The following is a 19,070-nucleotide window of genomic DNA, read 5'->3' as shown; positions in this document are numbered from 1 at the left end:
TACCGAACAAATAAACAAATTGTATTCGGCTATTGACCATTCAGCCATTGCCAGTGATGTTGAAAAATAAACGTATTCATAAACTTTGTTGTAAAAGTATTATATCACCCTAAAACTGCAGTGTGATTAAATGTCCTGCAACACAGACTAAAAACAAGATGAATATGTAATCATAACTACTTACTAAACCTTACTCGCTATCGCTTGGTCGATATGTTAAAGCCTAAGTTTTATATTTTCCGGCATGACCGAACGGTTGAGGTAAGTAAGTTGTTTATTATATTGTTCAGCTCTCAAGTCTTCTCATGACACAATGTGTTTCAGGTGTTGTGTAGCAACCAATTACTTGCTAACTTCAAGTTACAATGATCAATAGAACACGGACAACACGGATCAGCTAAAATGGCTTTTATTTTATGTAACACAAGTGATATAAACTATATTCATTCATTTTCGGTCAGAGGGCAATACGTGGTATGCATGACTACGCACTAGCCAATCAGAACACTCGTACTGTCGTTGCCATATAATATAAGAAAGATATTGATAGGGACTACACTGTAACAAGTTATGAATATTAGGAATTAGTAATGAAATGCTCTTTATGAAACAACACTTTGTGCATAAATGTGATGAAGCCCTATTCGTATGGGATTATCTTCTCAGAAAAAGTTTGAGTGGTTTGAATGGAATTAAGATCACTACAGTTTTATTTCCACTTAAATATTAGTGGAACATGAGGCGCATTAAGTATTTATAAATACAGGTTATTTGACATTGTCGCACTGTAAGGCTCTATGTTTTCAGGAACGTTTCACAATGAGAAACACATCTGGTGTTGACCGAGAGTCCCTTTTTAAAAAAATATTTATTTGGGGCTTTTAAATGCCTTTATCAGGACAGTAAAGTGTTATGACAGAAAGCAAGGCAGAGAAGAGGTGGGGAGAGGACCGGGAAACGACATCAGGCCAGGCTTGTACCTGTGTCCCCGCGGGCAATAAAGCCCGTAAATGGGAGGCTTATCGGCTTGCGAAGAGAGTCACTTTTAATGTGCCTCTGTCTCCTGATTTAGTTTAAAGTGAATGACCATTGTTTTTAGAACAAGAACAGTTGTGCAACCTAACTGTGCTTTGATGTTGGTTGATACATGTCACGATACATGATAGATGTTTTATTCTTGACTCACTGTGTTTTATTCTTGACTCACCGTGTTTCTAAAGTCTTTGAGGAAATACAATTCATATAATGCCTGGCATTACAATAACTTGTTAATTGATTAACATCCATACATAATGTATTTTCCTGACTATTAACCATATACACAGTATATAAACCGCATTACAGTATTTTATGTCATTTTATAAAACAAACCTGTGTATTGAGCACACCTGTGTATTAACACAGTTTATTGAACGTTACATCATACTATGTAGTTGTGGTGCGAGCTCTACTAGCTATTTAAAAGTTTATGAAGTAGGAATTGGCAGTTCTCAACAACATATTCATTATTTTTTTTCAGCAGAGGCTCTGCGCGGATACCAATGCGAATACAAATACAAATACACAAACTACAGCCAGAGAACTCTTTAATAAACACCTTTAGAAATCTGGTTGAAATACAAATAGCCAATTCAATGGTGAGGCTTACCTTCACACTTCTCTAGTATCTGCACAGTTTCACCAATCTCAAGGGTCAGGCCATGTGAAACAGACACCTGGAAGCTGCAGATCACTGAAAAATAACATTAAGAAAGGATCAGAGACAGAAATGCAAACTGACATATAAAATTATATCAAGAGATTCACAGATCTTCAGGTGGAGCCAATGCTGAATTTAACATCTTTCAATCAAGTTACCGTATGATCCCATACTCAGAGGACAACCCAAAACACAACCCAAACTGTTATTACACTTCCACTTGTGCTCAACACATTGATATAGGTCTGTGGCGGTCTAGTGTGATCACACAGAAACAGCACACTCCTGCCCTGTATTTGCGACCGCTAACACACAAACACACAGGGTTTTGCACACATACACAAACAAACAAACCCACAATTTATTGCACAAACTTCTACAAAGCTGGAACCATTTATTCAAATGAACTAAGTTGGTGCACCAACGGTGTCATTGAACCCAGGAATGGGTTACCAACCGGTTGGGAGTTTGTGTCCTCTGCTAGCTGAAAAATCGACACAAAGAAGCGCCACTGGAAACCCAGTACATTTATTTTGGTTCCTAATTGAATTACACTGCTAATGTGACTGGCAGAAAGGACACTGGGAATGGTCTGGGCCAGACCACTTTGATAAGGTGTTTATTTTACATACATAAATGTTATGATTTATTACATAGTTATTTATTTGATGTTTAAGCCTACAGAGGAATTCTATGTTTATGTTTCAGGGTCTGGCTTGTCATCTGTTTTAATTTTTATTTTTGTGTCTACCCCTTTGTTTAGACGTGCTGGCCACCTCGTAAATACAGCAGTGAAAAAAATTAAAAGACCACTTCAAAATTATCAGTTTCTCTGGTTTTACTATTTATTGGTATGAGTTAAAGTAAAATGAACATTTTAGTTTTATTCTATAAACTACTGACAACATTTCTACCAAATTTCAAATACAAATATTGTCATTTAGAGCATTGATTTGCCGAAAAATGACAATTGGTCAAAATAGCAAAAAAGATGCAATATTTTCAGATCTCGAATCATGCAAAGAAAACAAGTTCATATTTCACAAGTTCGAGAGGCAGTACTGAATAATGTACTTGTTTGAGGGTGTTGTCTTTGTGTGGCAAACCCTCGAACAAGTACATTATTGACGATACAGTACTGCCACGAGTACCTTATTGCTCTTATAACGCGGTTGCCAGCGACATTATAAATATTAAGTCAAATTAAATTATAAAAAGTAAGCTGCCTTTCAACACAAAAAAGTTGTAGCCACCAAACATTGTGTATCGCATTTCAGTAGCTATGCAACAGACAAACAGCATTGGGAACATCACGTCTGTTAGCCTAGAACCAACAGTTTGTTGATGATTAGCTAGGAGATCGACATTGATCTCGCACCATTTTATTCATTCACATTGCTCATTTTATAAAGTTGCCATTAAAATAACAAAAACGACAATGGGACACTTTCAACTTTGTTAATATTTGTTTATATTGATTTGGATATCGCCACTAATTGTGCATCCCTGGAAACCGTTTCTCATGTCCCCTTCGTCTCTGATGATCTTGCTTCCAACCACTGTTGCTCTCTGCTGGTGGCTCGGTGTTGGAAGTGCCTTCTCCAGCAAGCTTGAAATGACAACTAAAGTAATTTGCTATGGAGTAATGATGGGAGCGTTGTTCTCAATCCATTACATAGGGAATGTATTTCACGTATGTGTAGAACCTATTTAGAATGGCTGACCTTACATAGAACATCAGTGAAAAAGCCCAGAGACTCGTTATACTTATTAGCAGCGAGGCTAGCTAGCTACTATGTGTTGCAATGGATTTTTGGTCTAAGCGTTAGCAGCCACCTACAAATAATATTTGGTAGCTTTGGTTAAGACTTACAATACTCTGCAACATTTGTGTAGCACATAAACAACTAACCGAGTCAATGTAGACGTATAAAAAGTCATGTAGATAGCTTAATTCCCATAAAATATTTCCCACTAACAGGCTCCCAACACGCCGCCATCTTGGTTCGATTTCGAATCTACTGTTATTTTTGAGTGCGCACTGATATGGAACGCTCAGGTAAATGTAAACAGGTCGCACAGTACCTTTATCGCTGATAAAATCACACCCCGGAACTCACTCTCAACCAATCAGAATGCTTGATTTCATCTACCCGTGTTATAATCATTTTTATAACACGGGTAGATGAAATCAAGCATTCTGAGAGTGAGTTCCGGGGTGTGCTTTAATCAGCGATATAGTAACTGTACGACCTGTTTACATCTACCTGAGCGTTCCATATCAGTGCACACTCAAAAAAAAATCGAACCAAGATGGTGGCGTGTTGGGAACCTGTTAGACGGAAATGTTTCATGTGAATTAAGCTTTCTACACGACTTTTTATATGTCTACATTGACTCGGTTAGTTGTTTCTGTGCTACTCGAATGTTGCAGAGTATTGTAAGTCTTAACTGAAAGTCTCGAATATTATTTGTAGATGGCTGCTAACGCTTAGACCAAAAATCCATTGAAACACATAGTAGCTAGCTAGCCTCGCTGCTAATAAGTATAACGTAGCTCTCACATGCGAGTTAGTGGCGATATCCAAATCAATATAAACAAATATTAACAAAGTTGAAAGTGTCCCATTGTAGTTTTTGTTATTTTAATGGCAACTTTATAAAATGAGCAATGTGAATGGTGTGAGATCAATGTCGATCTCCTAATCATCAACCAACTTTCGGTTCTTGGCTTACAGACGTGGTGTTCCCAATGCTGTTTGTCTGTTGCATAGCTTACTATTAAAAATGTAATTTTACTTAATATTTATAATGCCGCTGGCAAACGTGTTATAAAGGCAATAAGGTACACGAGTCAGTACTGTATGGCAAATAATGTACTTGTTCGAGGGTTCTTTCACATTGCCATTGGGTTACTTTATTCTACTCCTGGCGCAAAAATTTAAGCAGCTTGGCTTCTTTTCATGGCTTGTGACCATCCATCTTCCTCTGGATCACATTTCAGAGGTTTTAAATGGAATTCAGGTCTGGGAATTGGGCTGGCCATGACAGGGTCCTGATCTGGTGGTCCTTCATCCACACCTTTACTGGCCTGGCTATGTGGCATGGAGCATTGCCCTGCTGGAAAAAACACTCCTCAGAGTTGGGGAACATTGTCAGAGCAAAAGGATGCAAGTTTTTCTTCCAGGACAACGTTGTACATGCCTGGCTGAGGTTTGTAAAAGACCATAAGGATTGAACCAAAGTGGACTGGAAGTCATCTTCTAAGTTCATCTTCTCTGATGAGTCCAATTTTCAGCTTTGCCCAACAAATGGTCTTCTGATGGTTAGACGGAGACCTGGAGACGCCTACAAGCTAGAGGTGCACCGAAAATCCGGCAACCGAAAAAATTCGGCCGAAAACGCAAAAAAAGACACATTCGGCTTTCGGCCGAAAGCCAAATGAGTGGCCGAATCGGAGGCCGAAAAGTGGTGGTGACGCAAAATTATACAATCTTGTCTGATTACACAAGCAAGGAGCACAGGCCACCTATACGATCTCAAAATAGTAAAATGTAACAATGACGCCACCCCCTCTAGCTTTTTATGGGTCGTCAGAGTTCCTAATTTACGTCTCCTCAATGCAATGTATTTCTGCAACTTGTCTTCTAATGCCTTCTCAGTTAGCTTACGTGATCTTCCCTGCGCCATCATATCCTCTACATTTCTCTGTTCTTCCCCATCAGACATCGTACACGTTGCAGAGTTAATGCTCAAGCTGTATGCCACAGTTCAAAAGCTCTTCCTTACACAGAACTTTTCTTTATAAACGAGTGCAACGCAGCTTCTCAAAAATCGCTAAAAAACTCCACATTGACTGATTCAAGGCAGGCTATCAGTGTAGATTCTTGCTAGGGGTGAAGCACGTTGCTATTTCCAGCATGGAGCAGTTACAGTTTAACTTTGGTTTTTATCCAATTTCAATAGTTATCTTCATTGATCCGTATATCTTCGTATCTTCTTAATACTGAAAGATAGAAAGGATTTTTCGATACCTGTTCTCGTAGAATGCTTCAATGAATTACCAGTTCCAACTTTAGCTTCGGTGGGGAGACGTCCTTTTCACCGGTGCCGCAAGCTAGCTGCGTTCCACTCCTTGTACAGGCAATCCAGCGAAGTTCAGCTAAGCTAGTTTTTTGACTAAATGTAGTGGCACTCCGTCTGTCTGAGTCTTCTGTACCACGTTTTTTGAGTTCAGTTCTAAAGCTATTAATTGACACGCGTGAAACAAGATAAACTTCAATAAAAAATGTTTACTGGATCAAAAATAGAAATACAAGTTTGCACGGTCAAAAAACTATGTCGCTTCCAACATCTGAGCTCAAAATCTAAAACTAACAGTTCCTTGATATCAGTTCTCCAACATTTGAAGATTTGTCATTTTCGGTTTCGGTTTCGGTATTCGGCCAAGCGATTCATTATTTTTCAGTTTCGGTTTCGACCACAAATTTTCATTTCGGTGCATCTCTACTACAAGCCACAGAGTCTTGCACCTATTGTGAAATTTGGTGGAGGACCGGTGATGATCTGGGGGTGCTTCAGCAAGGCTTGAATCGGGCAGATTTGTCTTTGTGAAGGACGCATGAATAAAGCGATTTACGAAGTTTTCCTGGAAGAAACCTTGCTTCCTTTTGCTTTGACAATGTTCCCCGACTCTGAGGAGTCTTTTTTCCAGCAGACAATGCTCCTTACCACACAGCCAGGTCAGTGAAGGTGTGGATGAAGGACCACCACATCAGGACCCTGTCATGGCTAGCCCAATCTCCAGACCTGAATCCCATTTAAAAGCAGTGGAATGTGATCAAGAGGAAAATGGAAGGTCATAAGCCATCAAACAAGGCCGAGCTGCTTACAATTTTGCGCCAGGAGTAGTAGAAAGTCACCCAACGGCAATGTGAAAGACTGGTGGAGAGCATGCCAAGACACATGAACGCTGTGATTGCAAATCAAAGTTATTCCACCAAATATTGATTTCTGAACTCTTCCTAAGTTAAAACATTAGTATTGTTTTGTTTCAAAATGAATATGAGCTTGTTTTCTTTGCATTATTCGAGATCTGGAAACACAGCATCTTTTTTGTTATTTTGACAAATTGTAATTTTTCTGCAAATAAATGCTCTAAATGACAATATTTGTATTTGAAATTCGGTAGAAATGTTGTCAGTAGTTTATAGAATGAAACTAAAATGTGAATTTTACTCAAACACATACCAATAAATAGTAAAACCAGAAAAACTGATGGTCTCTTTATTTTTCTGCGGCTGTATGTTCATTGTTCTAGCTAGAGTCATGGTCATGGTTTACACTGCTATGCGGTATGTCTAGTTTTGACTGGTAATCAAGAGACAGAACGCACTACAGATGTAAGTGCTGTGTATTGCTGTGTACTGTGTAAAGTGCACGGTAGTAGACATAGCTCCAGTCATGGTATACACTGCTATGCGGTATGTCTAGTTTTGACTGGTAATCAAGAGACAGCCCATAAATGGTCATATAGCAAGTGCCAATCTACTTATAATTATAACTGATGGATGTCAGCATTAGCATAGCAAGCTACCTAACTAGTGTAGTTATGGTTCAACTGGGTTTCATTATATCTGGGGAACTTTATGTGTACGCAAACATCAAACAATTTGCATTGGGACAATGTGAGGGGAAATCTTGTCTTGTCAGGTATGTGCATAGCTGTGACCCGGGTACTGCTGATTATTGTCCTCTGCTAAATGAGAGGCTTAGCAAGTTTTTACTTATAGAGACTGCTGATTGTGGTCCTCTGCATATACAGAGGGTAAGCAGGTCTCCTGGATATTTTGAAGTGATATTAAAACATATATCTTTGAACCCTCACTCTGTCCCTGATCTTTTTGGCCAAACCCACGTTTGGACGGCAACCCGAGGATCGTTTTTTATTCTAAATTAATAACAGGAGTAGAATTCTTTTGTGTTTACCAAAGTGACAGTTTTTCAATTTTACAGCTGAGGTAAAAACTTACTACTTACTAACTGGCCTTGGAGCCAACTAGTATACAGTAGCTGCAGCAAAGCAACTACTGATGATGATCAGTGTTGAGTATTTTTTTCTTTGATGGCTGTGTGGGCTACAGTGAACCCTTAGGCTAGCCCATTTGATGTATGCTTACTTGTACAGAAATTGGTTTGGATGTCTTGGGACCGTAATTTCTGTCAGAGTTGACATTTGCATAATGGTATATTGAGAAAAACGTATCCAAAAGACATTCCCTTGTGTGTTTGTGTAAGGATGGTGAGAGGTGTTAACAGCCTCCTGCATACACGGTTTAAGGCCATTAGCTCTCTCATTGATACCTTTCGACACTACAATGACATGGTCATAGATGGGCACTTAGATGTGTTCATGAGTGACCAAAGTATGTTACAGACATTTCATTAAGACCCTAAGGAACCATGTCAACTTGTGGTAAAATGAGCATACGACAAAGTTGTTGTACAGGGCTGCTTGGCCTGCTGCTTAGCTGATTTTGTTTTGAGTATTGATAGTGATGTGTTATCAGGACTTTCAGCTTGCATTGTGCTTGAGATACACGCAGCAATACTTTCTGCTTTTAGCACCTTGTTTGAATCAGTAGGCTATGCTCTGTCCCACAGTGATATTAGGCTAACTAGGCCTACTTACGAGATGTTTTTGTTTCTACCACCATAATGACTTCCGACAGCATTAACAAACTTGTCTTCCCCCCAACTACCCCTAGAATTTTCCCAATTCAAATTTTTGTACCATTTATGGGCTGTGTCTTGATTACCAGTCAGTAGACATACCGCAAAGCAGTGCATACCATGATCGATGCACTAAATGAGAGAATGAGCATGGACAGATAATTAAATTAGCAGCCCCTGGGCATGAAAGCCTCCTGGGCCCTCCAACTCCCGGGCAAACATTGTTAATATTTTGGAAAAATGTTTTTTCATGAACTGAAAATAATTCCACCTGGTGAATGATGTCTTAAAAGTGTTTGGCCACACTGCCGGTTGATAATATTATGAATCATCATTTATGATAAACATTTCATGCTACTAATGGTGGATAGGCCAATTTTGATATAACAGATACTGTTATGGTCAGGTTGCTGTAGCATATGGTTTTCATTCCTTTCAAGGGGTGTGCTGTTGAGGTTGACTGAGGAAAACAGTATATGTAGGAGCTATTTACTGTAAAAGGTTCTGAGGTGTTAGACTCATTTTCTTTGAGTTTTCGATCTTTTGAATCCCTAATAAATTAGAGAGATATCCTTCATTCTGCTACTATTTCACATGTTCCCCGAGTTTGGTGTCTTTCCAGTGTAATGCTGATTGTATCTTTTACAAGTGGAACAGCTGGTAATCCTTGGAGTAACGTAGTGGGTTCACAACTATTTAGCCCAATACTTTATCTTTATTTGTAAATAAATCTGCAAGTCTGATTATCTGTTGCTCAGCAACACCATCAAAGCTACTTGTAGCTGATCCATTCCTTTAACTCCACCGCTAAAAAAAGCATAGAACACATATATCTTGTGTTAAAGAGAAGTGTGTGTTTTTGTCTCTTTCCAGGCAGAGGGCCATACAAATGGAGGGTCACAGTATTAGTATCCAGATGGCGACTGCTTGCTGAAACTGGACCAGTAGGCTAAGCCACCATTATACAAGATTAGTCACTGTAATCGCTTATCTTCCAGTGGTTCAAACTGTATAGCAGGAATCAGTGTACCCATTCAGACAGCCACATCCATGAATATGATGTAGGGACAACACAGAATTAATTAGAACGCATCTCATCATGTATTTCAGAGCTAACGCACTAAAACAATGTGTTTGATTATGAAAATTTGTACTGTTGTATTGTTATTACTTTTGTTGTATTAAGTGCTATTTCATTTTATTCTGCCATAATTAAAACTGTTCTGCACAGTATGCATTAATTTTGTTCTAAATGATTATTATATAATATAAATATATTTTGTAAGCTGAACCATAAAAGCTGTATTTTTGTTTTTGATTTTTTTATTATGTTATATTTTATTCTTCCATCATGGGTGAATGCCTAAGTATTACAACACATAGAAATATATTGTATAAACTAATAATTTGCAAGCTGCAGCCATGACTAAATAACTCTAACAGCTGAATCTATATTTGACTTGACAGATTTAATTAAAACTCCGGAACTCCAGGGTCTGTCTGTCATGGCCAATTTGAGACCACTACACAAGGAAGGCATATATGGCATAAATAGCATGGGCCATAGTAGTCAAATGCTTTCTTTTTGGACAGGTCTAGTGTTCATTAAAGCTTCTTCTCTTCACAAAGATGCTGTTTTGATAAGGACCAGAGCTAAACATGCTGTGGCGGAAAGAATGTGTGCTTGAAGCTGTAAGTATTAAGCAGACACTGCCAGAATATAATTTAGTTTGGATAAAATTGGCAGCATTTCACAGCTTTCCACATTTCTGACACAAGACCATCTAACTCTTACCATCAGATAGTCTAGGTGCTCTGATGGTAGATGTCATTTCTGAAACAAGACCATCTGACTCTTACCATCAGATACTCTAGATGCTCTGATGGTAGATGTTATATCTGGAATGCAAGTGTGCAACTCCTTCCTACACTAAAACCTGCAAGTGGTTTAGACAAAGATCTGAAACGTCAATGCGTTGTTGGAGGCAAGCACCATCATAAAGGAAAAAGCTGGAATGGGCTATGTACTAAATGTTATTGATCGGTATAAGTTTTGTCAGAGATACAAAATTAAGCAACAGTGTTATCATACTCTTATCGTACTCAGGTCAGATTCTGTCCAAACCAATGTTGCGGCAGTACTGCCACAACCTCTCATAAGAATGTGGTCATTCAGTCAATAATGACAGAGAGAGAGGGTGATGGGGAGAATTTACAAACAAATCCTTTAATGCTGATGGCCTGATGACCAAAGTGCTCTAAAAGGTTAAAGAGTCTAAAAATGTTTTTCATATTAAAGCATTTCACATTTAAAAGGTTGCTCTCACATCGGTTACGCACTAACCTGTAGAGGCTATGAGAAGATGGGGCTCTCTCTTCTAAAACCAAAGGTGATAATAACAACTTCACTCACTTGGACAATGCTCAACCTTGGGGGTAGGTATATTCATAGGCTAAGAAAAAATAGTTTTTAACATGCAAGATTTTTCTTCCATTCTGAATTATTACAATCGACATAATCCATTCACTGTTTACATAATTTCTGATCCAGTCAAGTGTCAGTCATTTTTCAAAGGTGTACACAAAGATGTTTCTTGACACTGTCCAAAACTAGCATGCACCAGTGGGGTGACCTTCGAAAACATCATATTGCACCGTCTGCTTATATTTTTGCTGCATTTTAATCCTAGTACCTAGTAACAATATTACAGCGGTTATCGATTAAAATTTATTTTTTTCTAAATTTCCTGACATCAAGACATGCACATTTATGGGTTGAAGTGGCCCTGTGTAGAGGTAGTGCAGTTAGGAATATATAGAGGGTGCAGTTATTTGACAAGTCTTTTTGTTCGTTCTGTGCATCTGATGCTCCTTCGCAAGCTTTTTCTTCCAGACTACTCCTTCACTTCCTCACCTCAAGAACATTGCACGCCTCCAGCCCTCCCTGTCCTTTGAAACCACCAAAATTCGAATCTGTGCCCTCATAACCTCCAGACTCGACTACTGTAACAGCATCCTCTATGGCTCTGCCAACACAATCCTCAACAAACTTCAACATGTTTAGAACTCGGCCGCTCGACTGCTCACCTCCACCCGCCGCTATGAACACATCACCCCGGTCCACATCAACCTCCACTGGCTCCCGGTCAGGAACAGGATAGACTTTAAAATACTACTCACCACCTACAAAGCCCCAAACAACCTGGCCCCTCCCTACCTTTCAGACCTCCTCCCCCTCCACGCCCTAACCCGTTGCCTCAGGTCCGCCGGCGCAAACAGAAGACCATCAGGACCAAGCACTGGACCTGGGGTGACAGGACCTTCTCAGTTGCTGCACCCTCCCTCTGGAACGCCCTCCCCATCCACATCCGTCAGGCTACCACCCTATCATCATTTAAACAAGCCCTCAAAACTCACGATACCTAATTAAGTGCAAAAGCATTAGCTGAGTAAGTATTAACAACCAACATCCTTACATATTGCATTACATTTCTATTTGGTCTTAAAGATTTAAAAACTAAATTTGCAGGTCAGATATGACTGACAGAACTTTAGGGAGGTAATTTTCCAGCAACACAGTAATGAAGGAAACACTTCAATTTGATTTCACAGGGGGTGACTGCTTACAAGATTGTCACAAGCCTGCAGGTTCTAAACAGCAAATGGTTTTCACTACTAGATACTTGTTGTACAATTCCCATACAATGATGCCCAGTTCAGAATTTAGTTAGCATTACATACTCTATATAACAGCTATGCCGCACAAAGGTCAATTGTGCTTCTGTTGTACACAGCGCTCTGTGATTTCAGTGAATGCTACAAATTGAGTCCATTACATAAACCTGTCTCTCTCTCTCACTGACTAAAAAGGTGAATATTTCCCTGAATTTCAAAATCTGCCTTTGTTAACGATTGCTTCATTTCAAACTAACATTCAAATTACACTGCTGAGACCTAAAAGAAGTTAACCCAAAAAATTCAAAAGACACAGCACAGAAACGCAGCCATGCAGTCAGTCATTGCTGAGCAGGTCAACAACAGAGCATACGCTTATGCATGTGAAATATAAGTTAAATATTTATACATTTAAATGTCATGGTTTAGTGTCATTAGAGTGCAGAGAGAATAAGGCCGGTGGAATTGTGTGTCTGAATGTGTGTGTAAGAGAGAGGGAAGGAGACAGAGAGAATAACAAAACATGAAGGAAAGGAGCAGGGGAGGTATGAAAGGAAGGAAAACATGACTATAAAAATTGAAAGGCGGATGTGAAGGGAGAGTGCAAGGGAAAGAGAGAAGCAAAGTGGGAGTAGCAAAGTAAGCTGAACGCCACCACGTACATGGTTAAAGGCACATTAAGAATTATGCGTTATATTGAATGGCTTCATTAAGCTCTCTGGGCTCTCTGTATGGTCTCTATGTATGGCTTCCTCAGTACACTATGCAACAATTTGACACTTTTTAAGGTATGGTTTTTATAGGCAACTTGTTTTGGTACCATCCTCAAATAAATTTTGATAGCATATGGTCATATGAAGGACAGACAAACACCTGTATCTTTCCCACTAGTCATCCAGGATATGCCCTATGTAGTTCTGCGTACCGCGCTGGAATGGAAGAAAATCTTTCACAGCATGACCTTGCCAGCTATACTGCCAAAAAAAAAAAGTTAGTGTGTTGGCAAGCTTCTATCAGTGCCAGCTGGGATGTTGGTGGTGTTTGCAAGGTTTTTGCATGCCTTTTAAGTAGTTAGCTTGCTAGTTTTGAAACAGAACTCCTTATTACTGCTTTAAGTGACTTGAGACATGAATATTTCTATAAAAATAACACCTAATGAAATATTTCATGTCATTATATTCCTATTTTGATTATATAGGCCACTTTTTTATACCATGACTATGATGACAGGAAAGCTTTTCTCAGTAAGATCGTTGTAAGTCTCTCACTTTACAGTAGCCTAGACTGGCGTATATTTCATGCAACCTACCCTTTTTTGAAAATCAGTCCAATCACTGTTGAGTGTTGTATCACTTTAATGGGACTAGCCAGTGTGTGTGCAGAGGAATCCCACGAATTTCAGGCTTCCATGAAAGCATAAGGTATCTTACAAGTGAACAGGTGAGGGGATGATGCAACTTATGTAACGTCTTCACACTAATCAGATCAAAAATAACAAACTATTAGACTGAATGCCATCCACTGAGTTTAGTCAGTGAATTGCCATTGTAAACATCCCTGATAGCGAAAGCATCGGTTTTCAGGCAATCCACTGGTGAGTTACAGACAAAACAGCCCACCGGTTTGCCACTTGCTTTAAAAACATACTTCTAATATTTCTTCATTGATTTTCTCCAACCCTTAACATTTTATAGATGTTACCAGTGCGTATGCAATGTGTCACTTTTCACCTTGAGTGCCAACCAATTCCAACAGAGGGCTGATACTGTATCCATTAACTTCATTCCTTTTACTCTCATGTTATTATTGCTTAGGTATTCGAGAATATAATCATACATACATGCATAGTTTTGTCTCAATGTATTTAGTTATATGAAATATACAAAAATAGCAAGGCATGGCAGACTACCTAAAATAGTATAACAGGCCTTAGGGTCCAGAGTGTTAAAGAGTGGCTTAATGCCCGCTGATTTTAGTTTGCTTGCCTTTGAAGTGTTAAACGTCTGTCTGATAGTTTAGATTTTTTTCACTTAAAAAGCAAGCTAATTCATTACATTTACCTGTGGAAAGGAGTTCTTGGGCTATCTGTTTAGTGTGAGGGGAAATGTTGATATTGAAAAAAAAAAACTTTGTTAGAGAGATCCCAAAGTAGCTCTAAGAGTGTACGCAGTTGTTTTAAGCTTGTCCCATTGCATCACAAAGGCCCATTCATGGTCAAGATGAATGAATGAGCTTTTTTTCTCTGGTCTCACAGTCTCTTGGGGTCTGCTTGAGCTTCAATGAGTTACTTCTCTCCCTCGCACTGGCATGCTCCCATTCATCTTAGCCATGATTGATCAGCTTGTTTACAGGAAATAGTTTTTCCTGTTTCTGCCTTTGCTTCGGAGTAGGCTAAATCATCAGACAACTAAATGAAAAACAAGGCTACATAAAAAAAATAGGCTACACCAAAAGTCAAATTATGGTCACATTTAACACATGGAAATGCATCCATTCATAAAGTCAAAGCTGTGCAGACTATGAGGTCACTGCAAACAGACATTTCTGTAATCATCACAATAAAAACACAAGCATCGCTCCCAACATAATTTTTGAATGACTTCTCCACTGTGAACATACACAACACCCACCTACCCCTGCACCACCCTTTAGGATTTACCCAGAGCTATTTCAGATACAACTTCCTCTAGCTCTCCGTCCAGTGTATCCACTCAAAATATATATATATATATTTGTACACAGTTCTGGCTCTGTAAATGGGAGACAAACAAAGTGGTTCAGACTGTGCCATACACTATTCAAGCCAATCAACAACAAAGGGTGCTCGTGCTCCCACGTTGCTTCAGGGGCAGAGAAGGGAGGGGTGTGTTTTTTGGGCTGTCAAGCCACCAATATTATTGTCAACTGCAGAGCTATGTGTGGCTCTCAAAATCCAGTGACAGACCAAATAAATACAATAAAAACCTTTGTTTTTGTTGAAAATAATATGCTATAGAATATTTAAAGGCATGCCTGCCATTCCATTACGTGATTAATGTTTTATGGTAAATGTTCAAACTCTTCTCATTTTATTACACAGACCTAATGATAACGGCCATTATTCATCCAGCCTACTGCCTTGCCTAGTTAAGTAGGTCTCAGATTATAGGTCACCAGATTAGACTGAACCAATGAAATGCCTTCTAAGCAAAATCAGGCTCACACCATGCATAAGACTAGCATTTGTGTTGTTGTCGCTGTTCATTCTCTCTTCTTCTCCTGTCCAGTCAGCTAGAACACTGTAGTGATGGTTTAAAGCTGTAAGGAGTTTTGGACAAAAACGGAAAAGGCATGCCAAAACCATACAGGCACCAACAACAGCACAGTTGGCACAGATGAAAGGCCTGCTAGTATGTAGAGGCCAATATAGTGGGAGATGTCGTGCTCTGAATATCTTCTCTTAACTAACGGACCACAAAACTGCTAGTGCACAGCTAGGCGGCTATTGGAAGGACAGGTGTTTTTATCTGTCTTTCGCATATGCCATGAATTTGAAGATGATATTATTTCTAGTTGCCTGTAAAAACATGCTTTAAAAAGTGGCGAATTGTTGCATACTGTCTCTTTAAGCAATCATGGGTCATTCATGTTTTATACATAATACTATATTAAAGTTTAAAGGCCCATCTAAGATTTAAGCCCAATGGGCCCTTATGGATTAGTTAGACATGCAGCCTATAGGTCAAGCTTTGCCAAGTCGCCTATCATGTTTGGACCTGTGCACTTGTTGGAAAAGTAGCCGATGCCTGTGCATCGACAACTATGTCAATACCTTACATCTCAGTATAGCGGTTATAGCCTTGGACACAGCGTTATGCATTGGTCGTATGCTACTAGGCTACGTACCTAGCCTCACTTAAGATATAGGCCAAATAGTGTGGGATTGCTTTAAGTGGATATTGTGGTTAAATAGTCCATTATTTTTGTCTCTCACACTTAGTCATTTTCAGAAGGTTGAGCTTGACAAGGCAGCTATCCGGCTTATTCTAATTCATTCTGAATTAGGCTATAACAGTTAATTGTTGTAGCCGTTAACACATTTAGGCTACATAAGGATATCCTTTAAATATTTGCTCCAATTTGAAGACCTTTTAGATGTTTTCGGCAAGCTTTTGGATGACAACTAGGCCAACCGATAGAAACTGCAAATAACTTACCCACTCCTATTTTGTCTTCCTCTGTTGGTACCCACATGATGCGACTTCCAATGAACCAACTGTGATTCATTTGTTTTCACCGATTATTTTCCATGAAGTTGGATAAAAACATTAAAATCCACAAACGTTCAAATATGTACACCATCTGGGGAAACAACGTTTTCCTTAGGATATTTCGACACGCTTTAGAGACAGCTGGAGGTTTGCGAGATCTCTGCCTCTTCTCCAGTGAATTCTGCACGACACCTCCAAATGTCTTAGGCCATTAGAATAAAAAAATGTTGTCATAGCCTACCATCCTGCACCTGACCATCAGGATACAGACGTTTAATACTGTCATTGTTTAAGTCGCACTATGTCTGCACTTTAGTTTCCTCAATACCTTAGTCTTCGGACAAAACATCGCATATCGATACTGCCGAAAGGAACGGTCGTAAACGTGACATATTCCATTCCAAAACTACAGCGTATTATAAACAAAATCGGGTTGCAAGGCTGTGCACAACATAGGTCATAGCATCGTCCTTATTCCGTGTACGTTTGGCGATGAGGACTGGACCCTTAAGCCGCCACAATTGCGTCATCTTTAACCAACAGTCATCACATGACGCAGATTGTCAGAGTGCGCGCTCGAAATGAAATTTTAGATCTATCCAATGATGACAGGTTCCAAACAAAATGGGGCGCCAATAAGCCAAATGTTTATTTATATCCACAAAAAATAGTCATACATCATATGAAAAGTTTTTGTCGCATTATTGAAGTAATTCATAATAATGAATTAAATCCTATATTAGGCCAAATAAGGGCATAGATAGACCTAGGCCACACTAAACCGCTAAATTCGAAAACGCATATTTTCCTCTCTGTTTGACCTGCATGTCCACCATAAAACGGTGATTTTCTTCCTCAAAAAACGGAGGATTTTAAAACCGTCCTCCAAGGTTTGTATAGCCTATATAAAATGTTGGCTTGGTGTTTCAGTGCTGTCTGGAAAAATAGAGCTTTAGCAGAAGCAGTCATGTTAGTAGGGCGGTTAAACTGTTAAACTGATACGCTCATAAGAATTATGTATTTTATGATAAACACATATGGCAGAAAAGCTAACAACGGGGTTCTAATCCGATTTAGAAATTGAGGTACTTCAAACAGGGCCCCAGAGGCCATGGCGTTCATCTTAAAAAATGGCCACTAGATGAGACTTTATCCCATATGATATGGTTATATAAGAATACACAATACAACAAGTATATATTACAAAATAAGAATAAAATAACAAAACATTTTGGGCCATAGTCAAAAAAATGCATTAAAATACAAATAGGCTACAGAAAATACTTCTATAAAACTGTAATGAATACAATATAAACCATCGGTTGGGATGAAAAGATATATGAATTAAAATGAATACAGATTAAAACAGATTAAACATTTTTTTTAGGAATTTGAAAGAACCCAAGGATGCACATGGTTTACTGAGAGGAAGGCTGGTTCAGAGTTTAGGGGCCACAACTGCAAATGAATGGACTCTCAAGCAGCCAGCAGACTTCGATTGAGAGATCTGAGCGATCTTAAGGGAATATAGGGGTGGAGAAGCTCTATCCTGGTGCCAGGCCTGGCAGCTCTTTATAAGCAATCAGCAGAACCTTAAAGTGGATGCAGTGACATTAGTGGGTGAGCTGTAGAACTTGTATATTAGGATTTTATTTATCTTATATTCTATTTATTTTATAAATGTTTTCACTCTGGCAGGGTGACTGCCAATGGAAACTAGCCTTTTGGCTATAATTGAGTGCATTAACATCTTAATGTTCATGAATGAACACTGTCCCTCTTTATCAAATAAACAAATTGATTGATTGATTGATGTATCAGTTGATGCAAATCTTCTCCAAACAAGTCCTTACCATTCATTTCATTTTTAGATTGACTGAGTGTTGGATGAGGTATGTGCAAATTATTGTTGGACGCCAGGCAGCAAAGCTCAGAAGACACCTCAGCAGCTGCTGGGCAGAGGGAAGTGCAAACAATTATTTGATTTGTGTTTACAGGAATTTGGTGTGTGTGTAAGACTGAGAAAGTGTGTGGGAGAGAGCATCTTTGTAGCATGTGTGTAAATGAAAACTTATCAGAGGAATTCATTTTCTATGATTGAGTGCTGTACACGGTGGATGGTTTTAGAATGTGAGTATGTGCAATTCAAGAATTAAAATAGGTGATAACAATAACTGCCCTAATAACCTGCCTAAGCTACAGTGTCACAGCCCACAGCTAAGGTGAAGAGATAAGTATTTAGCTTTCCTTTAAACATGTTTAGCAAGCTGGCTTCCCTGATATATACTGTATAGGCAGTGTGTTCCATAGCTTTGGGGCATAATTGACAAAGGCTGCGTCCTGGATTTTCTAATGGCTGTTGCTCGGAACCTCCAATAAACCAACATTAGATGACTAGGTGTTCTTGAAGGCAAAAATTTGACAATGAAGTTGTCCATTTAACTGTGAACTTTCCTTACACAGTCAAACATCAAGCAAGTGCAACACAAGACAAAAAACAAGTTACTGAATAGTCCAGCAGAAAGTAGCCCCTTACTTGGCGGCCTTCAGAAACTCCATAGTGTTACTTTAAAGTGAATACATATTAAATTATGCTGTTTTCTTTAAAAGAATCAAGTCTCACATGATTTTCACTTTCATGACACACGTGTAATGCTTTCAAACAGCATACTTTCAGTTGAAAAGCTAGTGGTTGTGTGTATTCCTTTAAAACA

At 39.0% G+C, this 19,070-nt stretch overlaps 1 protein-coding gene across 1 annotated transcript in view; it reads right to left on the bottom strand.

The window, feature by feature from the left end:
* Window positions 1-16,339, bottom strand: part of dock3 (dedicator of cytokinesis 3) — a gene marked incomplete at both ends in the record, with an annotated part of 77,912 nt that extends 61,573 nt beyond the window's left edge. The window contains 2 exon segments of the mRNA XM_080846109.1: window positions 1,649-1,732; window positions 16,303-16,339. Of these exon segments, the coding sequence (XP_080702235.1) occupies window positions 1,649-1,732; window positions 16,303-16,339 (121 nt within the window).
* Between the last annotated feature and the right edge of the window lie 2,731 nt (window positions 16,340-19,070).

Source organism: Sprattus sprattus (genome assembly GCF_963457725.1).
Source record: "Sprattus sprattus genome assembly, chromosome: 10".
Taxonomy (NCBI): domain Eukaryota; kingdom Metazoa; phylum Chordata; class Actinopteri; order Clupeiformes; family Clupeidae; genus Sprattus; species Sprattus sprattus.
Note: the sequence above shows the minus strand (reverse complement) of the source record. Positions and strands in the feature narration are given on the sequence as shown.